The sequence below is a fragment of the Phycodurus eques genome, chromosome 16 (genome assembly GCF_024500275.1).
Source record: "Phycodurus eques isolate BA_2022a chromosome 16, UOR_Pequ_1.1, whole genome shotgun sequence".
NCBI lineage: Eukaryota > Metazoa > Chordata > Actinopteri > Syngnathiformes > Syngnathidae > Phycodurus > Phycodurus eques.
The window spans coordinates 15870319-15883211 of record NC_084540.1 but is presented as its reverse complement, the minus strand read 5'-3'; the positions used below and the strand labels follow the sequence as shown (position 1 = coordinate 15883211).

Below are 12893 nucleotides of genomic sequence, written 5' to 3'. Positions count from 1 at the left end.
TGTCAGCGCTATTGCACAAACATTGGGTGTGGCCAATACAACAATTTGGAATGTCCTGAAAAAGAGAAACTTCTGGTGTACTGAGCAACAGACATCAAACAGGTCGGGCAAGGGTATCTACAGCAGTTGATGACAGAAACATTGTGATAGCTGTGAAGAAACATTCAAAGACAACAGTCAGTGACATCACTGCCAACCTCCACAGGGCAGGGGTAAAGGTATCAGAATCCACTGTTCGAAGACTTCGAGAGAAGAAATATACAGGCCGTACCACAAGATGCAAACCACTCATCAGCAAAAAGAATCGGAAGGCCAGATTGGATTTTGGAAAGAAGTACAGAGATAGGCCACAAAAGTTTTCTGGACTGATGAGACCAAAATTAACCTCTACCAAAGTGATGGAAAGGCCAAAGTATAGAGAAAGAAAGGATCTGCTTATGATCCAAAACACACAAGCTCATCTGTGAAGCATGGGGGAGCTAATGTCATGGCTTGGGCTTTCATGGCTGCTTCTGGAAGGGACTCACTAGTCTTTATTGATGATGTACAGACAACTCAAAAAGTATTGGAACGGCAAGGTCAATTCCTTTGTTTTGGTTATATACTGAAAACATTTGGGTTTCAGATCAAAAGATGAGACAAAAGTTCAGAATTGGAACGCAATCCCCCATAATACTTTTCATGAGATTTTGGTTCGGTGGTGACCGTGAGTTTTTCTTATGTAAAATATGTGCCTTGGTTCAATAAGGGTTGGGAAACATTGGGTCGGATGACTAATTAACACAAAAACACAAGAGGAATGACTGAATATTATTTATTCAATAAAACTAAGATTTACTAACAAGTGTACATGCAGATGGTTCGATTTTGTGTAGCTCCAAATTTTTGTTGTGCAAAAATCCCAAAGTATCATCAGGTGGAAAGTCATTGATAAATAGTCAGTTAAGGATTTTCATTGATGCCGCCTTCCACCAAGGCAGACTTTACCTCTTCAGCGGTTCATCTTGCGTAGCTTGGCCGGTAGGTTGTCCTCGGGCCTCCTGCCGGCCGACAGCAGGGGGCTGTGCGCGGGGGGCTGCGGCGGGCACAGGGTGGGCATCAGGCTGTGCTGGTACAGATCCCCGGTGGACTGGGTCATGGGTTCGACTCCCACCTTGAGGGAGTCGTCTGGCCCGGACGACGATCCGAGGCGCTGGAGCTTGAGCGGCAGGTCCCCGGTGCTGCACGCCTTCTCAGAGTGCTGCGAGGTCAGCATCAGCACCTTCCTCTGGAGGTCCTCCTTCCCGGATGAGCTGATTCGCTGCAGCTTGCTGGGCAACCGCCCCCCCGCCGCCGTTTTGATGCAGTCCACGGAGAAAACGCGGTCGCGCCAGGCCGACTGGCTTTCGGTCAGCGCCGGTGTGGGTGTGGACATGGGCGACGGCAGGGAATTCTTCTCCTCGTGTTCTTTGACGCTGTACGCCGGTGTGGGGACCTCGAAGGTGCTATGGAACTGCGAGTAGTCCACTCGGAAGAAGCCCTCCTCCAGGGACATCACAGGCAGGAAGCGGTGACCCCACAGAACCTCGTCCTCTGTGTACGAGGTGCGCGCCTGGCACGTCATGCCTGCGAGGGCAACGGAACTGGTGAACCTTTTGCAAAGATCTCTTGGCCTTTTGTACAACTGAAATAGGGCTGCAGCTCATGATTATTTTAAGAATCGATTAATCTGTTGATTATTTTTTTCGTTTAACTGATGAATCAGATGAAAAAATCCCTTTACTCAAAAACAGGACATTGTTTCAAATTGACAGTGCAGAAAATGCACAAGCAAATGAATTATGATAAAGTTACTAGTTTGGTCTGTAACAATTGTTTTCAAAAGTCAAAGCTGTGCCGGCCAGCGAGATGATTTAGAAAATCTAATAATGATGATAATAGTAATAATGATGATGCGTTCAATTAATTGATTTCTACTATGATTCAGAGGCTTTGATGTCCCATCTTCACATATTTATGAATGGAATACGTCTGACATCCACCACACATGTCCGCAGAGCTCACGATCTACTGTATGTCTGCCTGCACCCCTGTCAAATCTACCAAAATAGCGTTAGCCCAACGGTCTAGGCTGGGCCAAAAGTTAAACATATTCTGAGCAGGCGTAAATTTAAATCGACTTTCTGCTGCCCAGCTCATCGTTGCGCCAGAAAACCCATCTTGTCGCAGACCGGTCTGCCACACACGTGGAGCGAGCCTTGCGCTTGCACGAAAAATCGGAATATGCCAGCATACGCGCCACGCTGCACATGCGTCGTCTACGAAAATAGAGCTCCTAGACTCTATCGAACGCTGTTGATAACCAAAACAGCTGCACCAATCGAGTCACGTCAACAAAGAGTTGTAAATGACTTGCCTGTGCAGGATTAAACGTGATCTTATGTTAATGTAGAGACTAGTGATGAAAGGAGACTGATTTGTGATCACGTACTGCTAATATTGTATTTTCCCCCAAAAAACGATTGATTAATTGATGATGGTGTGCGTCCATGTTTATGTTGTGGGGAGCTACGCTACTTCTTGTTTCCAGTTTGGTTGAACAAAAATGTATTTTTTTGTGCTCTCTCCCAAATGCGCGTCCATGTTTACACTGCACTCCTCCATAACAGCCATAATATTTTGTATTAAACTCCATTTTTGCTTGACGTAAATCGGAATATTCCACTAACATCGTTAAGTATTTTCCCAAAAATCCAAAAATAAAGTCCCGCACCCAAAAGACGCACTAGTACTCCTCGTACGATAAAAGCTCCTTTGGGGTGTTGGACAGCGTAAGTAAGGGATGCTAAGTTGAGTCTTTATCCTTCCAGTTCAGGGATACTGCTGCAATAAACTTCTCGTCGCACTCTGGTTTAATTGCACTATCAATACAACAAAGACCCCGTGGCCAGCCTGCCTGCCTGCCTGCCTCTATACATACAACCACACCACCCTCGCCCCCTCTTCCTTTCTCTTTTCAAATCTGCTAAGCCTATTGAGCTGGGCCGTGAGTCCTCCAGCAGTGGGTTATAAGTGAGCGTTATCTGGGAAAGCGAAAAGAAAGGAGGGATTTATTTGTAGTGGCCCCCATGGAGGAGTGTCGCGGTAAATACACAAAGTGGCAGGGAAATTGCCGACTGACAACATTTGGAAAACAAAATGGAGTGGACTGAAAGCCACGTTGACTCTGACATATTGTCACTCCGCAACGTTGTGTATGTTCATGTTCACGCGGTGGGGAGCCAAGCAATCCATTATTTCCAGGTTCACATCGCATAAATTGTAATTTGCCACTGCACCTTTAAAAATTGTTTTGACTCTGACGTGATCACTCCACTATGTTGTACATCTTTATGTTCTGGGGAGCTACGCTACTTATCTTTTCCAAATTTACTTCACATAAATTACAGTAGTCCACTAAATTGTCTGATTTTATTATTAAAAAGTATTGACTCTGACGTGGTCGCTCCACAGTGTTGTGTGAACCCACGTTTGTGTTCTGGGGAGCTAAGCAAACTACGATTTCCAGCTTCACACACGCCGCATGAATTGTAATTTATCGCTACAGAGTTTTAATATTACTTTCAAAGATTTGTTGACTGACATGTTGTCACGCCACAATGTTGTACAGTACATGTATATTTTCTGGGGAGCTACGCTACTTATGTTTTCCAGTTTAACTTCACAAATTATAATATCCTGCTAAATTGACTAATATTAAAAAAAAACAACAACAAAAAAACTTCAATGTTGTGTATACATTTCTATGTTCTGAGGAGCTAGACCACTTATGGTTTTCAGTGTCACTTGGCTTACATTGTAACATACAACTAATATGGTTTATTATGTTACAAAAAAAGGGTTGACTGTGTAGTCGCTCCTCAATGTTGTGTGCCTCCATGTTTTCAGTCTGGGGAGCTACACCACTTATGGTTTCCAGTTTCATGTCACATAAATTGTAATATACTGCTAAATTGTCTAATATTAAAAAAAAATAAAAAATTTTGTGTACATCCATGTTAATATTAACTAGAGCTATGCCAATTATGGTTTCCAGAGTCACGTCACATCAATTGTAATATATCACTACTATTGTTAATATTATTTAAAAAAAAAAAAAAAAAAAAAACTAAACTCTGACATGTGGTCACTACGCAGTGTTTTTTGAAAAATATGGCATTTATGTTTTCCTGCTGACGGGTTAAAAACCACGGCGCATTTGTCAAAGTGACACGAGCTATGAGAATGCACTCTTATTATGCAAAAGTATCACCACATCACACAGTCATAAAACATGCCGCCTAATTCGATCCGTTTGCATGCGTTCCAGTCACTCGTACCTACGCCGAGCTGGGAAGGTGCTAAATGAGACTTCAAAGCGTCTCCATCTCCACTAACTGACTAATGTTCATATTTCCATTTAGATGGAGATGGAAGGAAAAAGGAGGGCAAGGCAGAGGTGTGCGTGTGCGTGTGTGTGTTGTCATCGCTCACCAGTGGTCTCCACGATGCCCTCCAGAATCACCACAATCTCAAACTGCTCGCTGGTGAGCGAGCGTTGTGACAGGTCGAAGAAGGGGCTCTTGGGGTTGATCTCGTGGCAGATGGTGAGCGGCGAGACCAGGAAGAGTTGGTCGGCCCCTGTACCGAAGCCCACATCCAGCTCGCACTGGTCCAGGGGCAGGAACTCGCCCTCTGGGGTCTGGCGAGACTGAAAGATGGACGGAGAAAAAAGGGAACAGGTTAGCACAATGGAAACAGAACAAGTAAAAATAAACCAAGTCAAACACGTTCAAACCACGAGCAGTCTCATACTCGCGCAATGTACATATAATAAAAAAATGTAAACATTTTTCCTTCATTTCTCATTCAGTGAGTTTAAAAGTAAATGTTCAATATGCACTGTTGCCACCTGTGCAGTCAGCATGCATTTCCTCTTGTTTCAGGTTTCTCTTCAATTCTAATGTCATCATCAAGTCCGTCAGTCACCCCCCCCCCCCCCCCCAACTCCCTCCGACCCGCTGCTGACCTCTACCTGACATTGTCCCACATGCCAGCAGCCCCCCCCTCTGAAAATCCCCTGCGAGTGCCATGTGAGTAAGCAGCTTTTTCTCCAATTGAATATGAATGAGCCCTGCCCGAGGGTTCCGTGTCGGAGCCGCTGCGCCGTCAACGTTGTTCGCTTGTGAGCTACTTAGCGGCTCGTGAGCGAATCCGTCGTGGCGCCTTACCTCCGTTCTCTCTTCTCTTGTCTGTGTCACATTAACAAGATGGATGAGCGTACTATATGCGAACAGTCCACAGGCGAAGCTCCTTACATGTCCACTGTCTTTTTCAGCATATCTCTGGGCTTCAAATAAGACGATTTCTCTCCCCGAGCACTGCATTTATTATTAGACTCGATGTGCACTCAGGTTTGGGACACTTACCGCGCAAGCACATTTTAAAAATAGTCAAAGATAACGTGAAGAAATAAACTGGTGTTATGAAGCGTAATTAAGATGAATCGTTACACACACACACACACACACACAGTAGCACTGTAGTGTATTTTGTGTGTTAAGGTGTGCCTTGAAGGGGCGTGGCCTAATACGTGACGTCAGGAGCTCCGTTAGGCAATTTTCCACACGGTAACGTCTGCTCCATGCGCGTTACAAGTGTTATCATTTCATATTTGTGTGTTTGGCTGCTTGTCCCATTCAATAAAAGTATGGAAGTGCATTGGTGGGTGCGGCTCACCTTTTCCCCCACTCCTCCCCTTTTACTTACTGGAACAGCGCCATAATTGAAGATTGAAAAAATCCATTGCGCGCTTGACCACATGCTTGTGTGATGTACTGTACATGTGACAAATAAATGCTGTCATGCAATTGTTCCTTGCCAGTTCTTCACGATAACCGCCACCTAGCACAATAGAAACAAACAGCTCGTCTGCCTGATCAGCATTCCGCTGGCTTCACACATTCGCTCCCAACGCAGTAAAAAGTTGTGCTCGTCCGTTGAATGCCTCAAAATTTCTTCATACTTGCCTTTTATAATTGCATCTCTATTCTTATTAGAAAATGCAATGGAAAATCACGAAAGATTCATCAAACTTCGAAGGAGATGAAACTAGGTTGGTGGCGTTTTGGTGTTCCATCTGGATGCCCCCGTATAATATTCATCAGCCGCTTAGTGAGGAACTCTGAGTGACAGCCTCATCTTCCTCCTCCTCCTCTTCATCTTCCTGCTGGCAGCTGTCAGCCACTACGCCGCTCGCCAACAACTTCCTGTCCAAACAGCTGCCATTGTTCCGTGCTTTCACACAAACAGACGACAGCGTAAGGGCCAACGCAATCCTCTCTGAACGCCAATTTGCTTGGATTTGGGAACAGCTTCAATCATAAGAAATAATGGAAATACGAGTCATCAGTTCGAAGGTCAAGCTGTTGCCATCTTAAGAACATCATTAACGGTACAGGCACTGTTTTAAAATGTATTATTACCATTTTGGGGGTTTTTGTTTTTACATATGGAAAGGTCAGTGGTGCTGGTCAGGGCTACCAAGGCCTTCTCTGCTGGCCTAAACACTATCAGAAGCACAAGGCGTGACACGATCAGGATTTTTGGGGCAGATCACCGATTCGGAAGTTTAAATAAACCGATCCGATCACAAGATGGCTCATAGGCACGTCGCTTCGGCAGCCTGCTAACCCGAGAGAGTGGAATTAAGATGCTGAGAGCTCGTGGTTTTGTCGATGTGAACGTGTATGATTATGCTTTACAGGCCACTCGCGAGCTCGTAAATGTGGAAAAAGTCCGCCTTCTCTTCCTCCCCTTTCTCCTCCTCCTCTTCCTCTTTCACGCATCATTAAGCCTCCTGACGCAACACTCCACATGTGGCAAAAAGAGAAGCGGCTCCCAGCTAATGCTGTTTGTCTATTTTACAGCCCCTTTTTGCACGCTGAACGTGGACGTAATGAAATGGAAGTCAATTATAATAATTAAAAGAGCTGACGGTCAATATGTTCGGGCTCCTTTTCTGCACCGTCACGCCACCGTGGCCGGCGACCGCTCCAGGTTTTCCTCAGAATATGACGTACACATGCGTCTATCCTCCTCCCTAAAACAAAACCGCGGATAAAAAAAATACAGCCGAGGTCATCAAGACGACAGTGAAAGCATCGACTTGTAATCCGGTGTAAATGTGGTACATCACAGTTGTATAGAGCATCAAACACTGCACGTTGGAGTTGTATAGAACATTTAATATGATGTAAATATGCTACATTAGCGTTGTATAGCGCTTTAGATTTGATGTAAATACGGTAGAATAGTTGTATAGTCAACTTGTTTTTACATCCATCCATTTTCTGAGCCGCTTCTCCTCACTAGGGTCGCGGGCATGCTGGAGCCTATCCCAGCTGTCTTTTTGTAACATTTTTTTAAAATAAAAAAATAGTGGAACATGTTGAAATATTCAAAATTTTTATGTTTTAAATAATGGTTTTTGAGTTGTATAGAACATTAAATGTGACATAAACATAGTACGGCGGCACGGTGGCCGACTGGTTAGAGCGTCAGCCTCACCGTTCTGAGGACCCGGGTTCAATCCCCGGCCCCGCCTGTGTGGAGTTTGCGTGTTCTCCCCGTGCCTGCGTGGGTTTTCTCCGGGCACTCCGGTTTCCTCCCACATCCCAAAAACATGCATGAATTGGAGACTCTAAATTGCCCGTAGGCACGACTGTGAGTGCGAATGGTTGTTTGTTCCTATGTGCCCTGCGATTGGCTGACAACCAGTTCAGGGTGCGCCCCGCCTCCTGCCCGATGACAGCTGGGATAGGCTCCAGCACGCCCGCGACCCTAGTGAGGAGAAGCGGCTCAGAAAATGGATGGATGGATAAACATAGTACATTGGAGTTGTATAGCTCATTAAACAGAGTTATATATAACCTTAGATATAGCGTAACCACGGTACATTAGTTGTATAATGTATTAAATAGGATTTAGTATGTTACAGTAAAGATCAGTGAATACAAATGTGTTAAATAAGCATTGTATGGCACATTAAATGCAATTTAGCGTTACAGTTGTATAGAACATTTGATATGATGTAAATGTACATTCCAGTTGTACAGAACATTTAAATAATATGGTACATTACAGTTGTATATTACATTAAATATTGTATAATTATGGTAGAATTCGAGTGGTATAGGTCATGATTAAACATGAGAATGGCATTGAACATTATGATTAAATGTGTTAGATTTATGTATATAGAACATTAACATAAATATTATATTCACTTAGCTGTATGATAAATTCTGATATCCTCTCATTAGTTGACAAAACTCCTGAGGTTAAAAAAAAAAAAAAAAAAAAGATGCAGAGCATAAAGGACGTGAATGATGCCTGGCTTTACAAATGCCATAAATACACTTTTATGTTTAGCGTTGGCTCCCAGGAGAGCTGTTTTTTTTTTTTTTTGACTCACTCCGCTACTCCACTGCACTCCGCTGCTCGCCTCTTGGAAGGCCAACTGCACTGCTGCTTTCACACCTACCTGACCAGCGTGGTCACGCACTCACACAGTCAGCCTCTTATCTCACACCTGCTGCTGCTGCTGCTGATGGATCGTGATAATGCAAGCACGTGAGCTGTGTTTGTTTAATAAAAAAAAAAAAAAAAAAAACCTGCTCGCTAATGCTTCCGTGTCCACATTCGATACGACCTCCGCCAACACTTTAGTGTGACGGTCATACATTTGGCGTATAGCTTCAATCTTCGTCACTAATAAGAGGTTTGTACGTCACGTACAAATTTGAGCCTTTTTGACCATTCAGGGGCACCGTATTTCTTGCTCGTCTCTTCTAAATTGTTGCAGATCAGATCCACATTCAACTTGGTTTCATATTACAGCTTCTGAAGGATCCAAATCACTACGAAAAAGTCTCATTTTGTGCACATCATAATTTGAGCCTTTTGGACCCTTTAGGGCCACTGTATTTCACACTTATTGTTTTCAATCGCTGCCAAATGCCAGATCAGGATCAGATTCAGATTAAACTTGGTTGACATTACAATTCCTGAAGCATCTCCATTGTTAAGAAGAGTCTCCTTTTGGATATGTTAAATTTTGAGACCTTTGACCATTTAGGGCCAACCGTATTTCTTAGTTGTGTACTTTAAATGAGTGCCTAATGCTAGATCAGGACCAGATCTGGATTAATCTTGGTTTCACATGAAAGCTTCAGAAGGATTTCATCGCTAAGAAGAATTGTAAGCCTTTTGGACAATGCATGATATTTCTCACTTGTTTTAAATTAGTGCCAAATGCTCGATCAGCTCCAGGAGCTTTTTGCCGTTGGCAATTCTGGAACTAAAAGACTCCAGTCAGATATGTTCAGCCCTGCCAATTTCTCAAAAGTACGACCCAGTCAACATTTATTTAAACTTTTTTTTTTTTTTTTTTTTAGAATGAAAAAATATGATCTTTGTACAATTCAACCTGTTTTTACATGAAAACATCTCCATTTTTATAAATAAAATGCAATGTTATATCTCTTTTTTTAATTGAAAAATATGGTGAAACGGTTCGTTAAACAAAAAAACAAGGTGAAATATTTTCTTTTGTTTTGGGGATTTTTATTCTTGTACTATGGAAGTTTTTAAATGTACTTGTTAGATTAAAAATACTGTGGTATCTTGTTTTTTGCAACATTCTGCATCTTTTTCTTGATTTTTTAAAAAATATTGTTTTAATAGAAATCCCTGTTATATTTTGGAATGTTCAACATGTTTGTACTTTTATTTTAGAAATAGAAAATAATATGCAATTTTTTTTTTTTTTTTTACATTTTGTATTTTTCTTTGCATTTTTTAAATGAAAGAATGATGTGATATCTCGCAGTGGTCAACTTCTAGGAACGTTATTATTTTTGTTGTTAAAAAAATACTGTGATATATTGGAATATTCAACATTTTTGTGTTACATATAATAGCTTATCTTAAAATAGTCCACCTGTGTTAGCGTTTTATTTGTATAATTTAAAAAAAAAATGGTGTGATATTACAAGTAATAATAATGATAATAAAAAGAGCGAGCCTCACTTTGGGCAGCAGTTCCCAAAAGTTCCCAAACTGCACGCGACTGCTCCTGTGCAGTCAGGAAGTTGTACGAGAAGGAACTGACCTTGATGAGCTTGCATCGGATCTGCGCGGACACCATGTGGCTGTTGCGCAGGTTGCCCACGCGGAACATGAGGCACAGCCGGCCGTCCCGCTGCGAGACGACGGCGTCCTGGCTGAACATGAGCGTCTCGGCGCGCTTCTTGGGCTGCGACATCTTGATGAACATGCAGCCGATGAGGAAGGCGTCCACGATGGAGCCCAGCAGCGACTGGAAGAGGAACAGGATGATGCCTTCGGGACACTTCTCGGTGATGTAGCGATAGCCGTAGCCGATGGTGGCCTCCGTCTCGATGAAGAAGAGGAAGGCGGACGGGAAGTTGTAAACGTTGGCCACGCACGGCGTGTAAGACGCGTCGCGGGCGTGTTGCTGCAGGTCGCCGCGGATGTAGGCGATCACCCACCACATGGACGCCATCACCAGCCACGCCACCGTGTAAGTGAGGATGAAGATGAGCAGGTTCCAGCGCCACTTGAGGTCCACCAACGTGGTGAACAGGTCCGACAGGTAGCGGCTGGTCTCCCCGCCCAGGTTGCCGTGCTGCACGTTGCAGCGGCCGTTCTTCTCCACGAAGCGTTGCCGCTTCTTCTTGGCCGCCGGCACCGAGAAGCCGCCGCCTTCGTCGCCTCCGCCTCCGCCTCCGCCTCCTCCAGCCCGATGGGTGCTGACCACCTGGTAGTCCTCGCCGAATTTCCTGCGAAGTGCCGCCATCTCAGCGCGTTCCGAAGTGAGCGACTACTCCATCGTGGTCTGAGGTTACCTGCGGTGCGTAAACGGCGCCATGCACTTTTTTTTTTTACGCACGGGGGAGACGTCGCTTACTGCTTCCAGTAAGTCCACCGGTTGAGGTACGGGGGTCCACGGGAGCTGCGAGTGCGCCGAAGAAACGAGTGGATGAGGAGGTGGGCGTGCGTGAGTGATAGATAGAGAGAGAGAGAGAGAGAGAGAGAGAGAAGGGAGAGGAGGGGAGAGTTACGCATGACCACGTTAAATGGAAGAAGAGGAGGGGGGGCCTTTACGTTAATTGACTTTATTTAATCGGTGTGCAATTGACCTATTTGAGCCACTCGTTCCTTTTGTGGTCATTTGCACATACCTCGTGGCCTCTTTTAATTAATTGGCTTTTAGACGGTTGCTCGGCGCGCGCGCAGCTCAAGCGGCTGGCTGACTGCGCCATCTAGAGGAAGTCACGCGGTGGTGCCTTGACTTGCGAGTCAATCTCTACGATGCCCTAACCCAAGATCGAAACTCAAATCCATCTGAAATCTAGTTTCCCCATCGAAAGGAACTGAAATACCATTCATCAAGTCCAGCACCCCCGAAAAACACTGCTATTTTGTGGTACCTTTTTAATTAAAACAAAATAGCATCTTAGTGTATGAAAACAATAAAAGAGAATAAAAAATAAACAGTTTAAATGTGGTGTAGTTTCTGTACATAGGGACAAGCATAAAACAAACATACAGCGCTGTGAAAACCTATTAGTCCCCTTCTTCGTATTTTATTTTATTTTTTATGTTTTGCTAGGTTCGCCACGTTGTTTAAAATCATCAAACAGATGTCAATATCAGACAAAGATAACCCAAGTAAACATAAAATGCATTTTTTTTTAAAATGGTGATGTTATTTATTAAGGGGGGGGGGACTATTAAAAGCTACCTGGTCATGTGTGAAAAAATGATTAAGGATAATGTTTACGTACATATTTTGACCAAAAAAATAAAAGATTCTCAAAAGGAAACATCTGTAATGTTGGTGTGAAGCTCAAGGCCCAGGAGCCAGATCCGGCCCACTATATCATTTTATGAGGCCCGCAAAAGCAAATCAAGTGCATCAACTTCCATGATTCTTGCTAAAATCTGTTCTAAATTTCAAGCTGTCGTATGTAAGAAATGTGGAGATATTGCAAAGACATTTTTTTTTTTGTTATAACAAACATCTTGTTACAGTATCTTGAACAATATTTAAACAAATAATTATACTTGACTTCTGATTTCAAAACTAGTTATCCATCAATTTATTCCGTATATGTAATAATATGATTAGGCAATTAAACATTTATATGGTTTCACCGTCAGAACGGCCCTGTGAGGGAATCCGTAATCACAATGTGCCCCCGTGACAAAAATGAGTTTGACACCCCTGCTGTAAAAGAAAATATATTTATTGCTATTGTTTCTGTGGATGTTGATGGAAGTAAAAAAACTGGAACCAAAAACAAAAAAAATCTTGGAAAAAATGGTGGCAGGACAAATAAAACAAATTCTATATCGGAAAAAAAAACAAAGCACAACAAACCGCGACTAAATAATGGAGTTTTATGATGGAGACATTTTGACACTGGAGCAGACTAATTCCATTTCCTTTTCTATGCCTAATGGACGTCCCAGAAGATTCCATTGTATTATGCCTGAGCGAAGGAATCAGGATTTTGTAGCATCGACAAGCCAATGTTGTATTGCCTCTCACACAGAGGAATCCCTGCCCCAACAAGCAAGGGGGACCTGTGATCCATGAGGATTAGAGCGTCCGGGAACGCCATCTGTTACGCGTTGCTATGCCTCACTTATCCTTTTTTTTTTTTTTTTTTTTTTTTGAGGATGCTTGAATATCTACATGCTTTGTTTGTGAGATTCAAGGCGAGCAGGTGGGAGAAAGAAAGAGATGCTGAATTATTAATGAGTGCTCTACAAGCATCTGCGTC

General features: G+C 43.3%; 1 protein-coding gene across 1 annotated transcript; it reads right to left on the bottom strand.

Annotated features, from left to right (window-relative positions):
* Positions 1–800: 800 nt before the first annotated feature.
* Positions 801–11067, bottom strand: kcnj19a (potassium inwardly rectifying channel subfamily J member 19a). The gene is made up of 3 exons (XM_061700074.1): positions 10193–11067; positions 4513–4729; positions 801–1605 (listed from the first exon to the last, which is right to left on the bottom strand). Exons 1-3 carry the CDS (start codon positions 10898–10900, stop codon positions 992–994), a joined length of 1539 nt encoding a protein of 512 aa, XP_061556058.1. The 5' UTR covers positions 10901–11067; the 3' UTR covers positions 801–991.
* Positions 11068–12893: the final 1826 nt, after the last annotated feature.

Excerpts from the sequence above, each read along its gene's own strand:
- kcnj19a (XM_061700074.1), bottom strand. The coding sequence starts at position 10,900 with ATGGCGGCACTTCGCAGGAAATTCGGCGAGGACTACCAGGTGGTCAGC. Across the intron at positions 4,730-10,192 it reads TCCGATGCAAGCTCATCAAG|TCTCGCCAGACCCCAGAGGG; the intron begins GTCAGTTCCTTC and ends TCCATCTTTCAG. Across the intron at positions 1,606-4,512 it reads GGGCATCGTGGAGACCACTG|GCATGACGTGCCAGGCGCGC; the intron begins GTGAGCGATGAC and ends TTGCCCTCGCAG.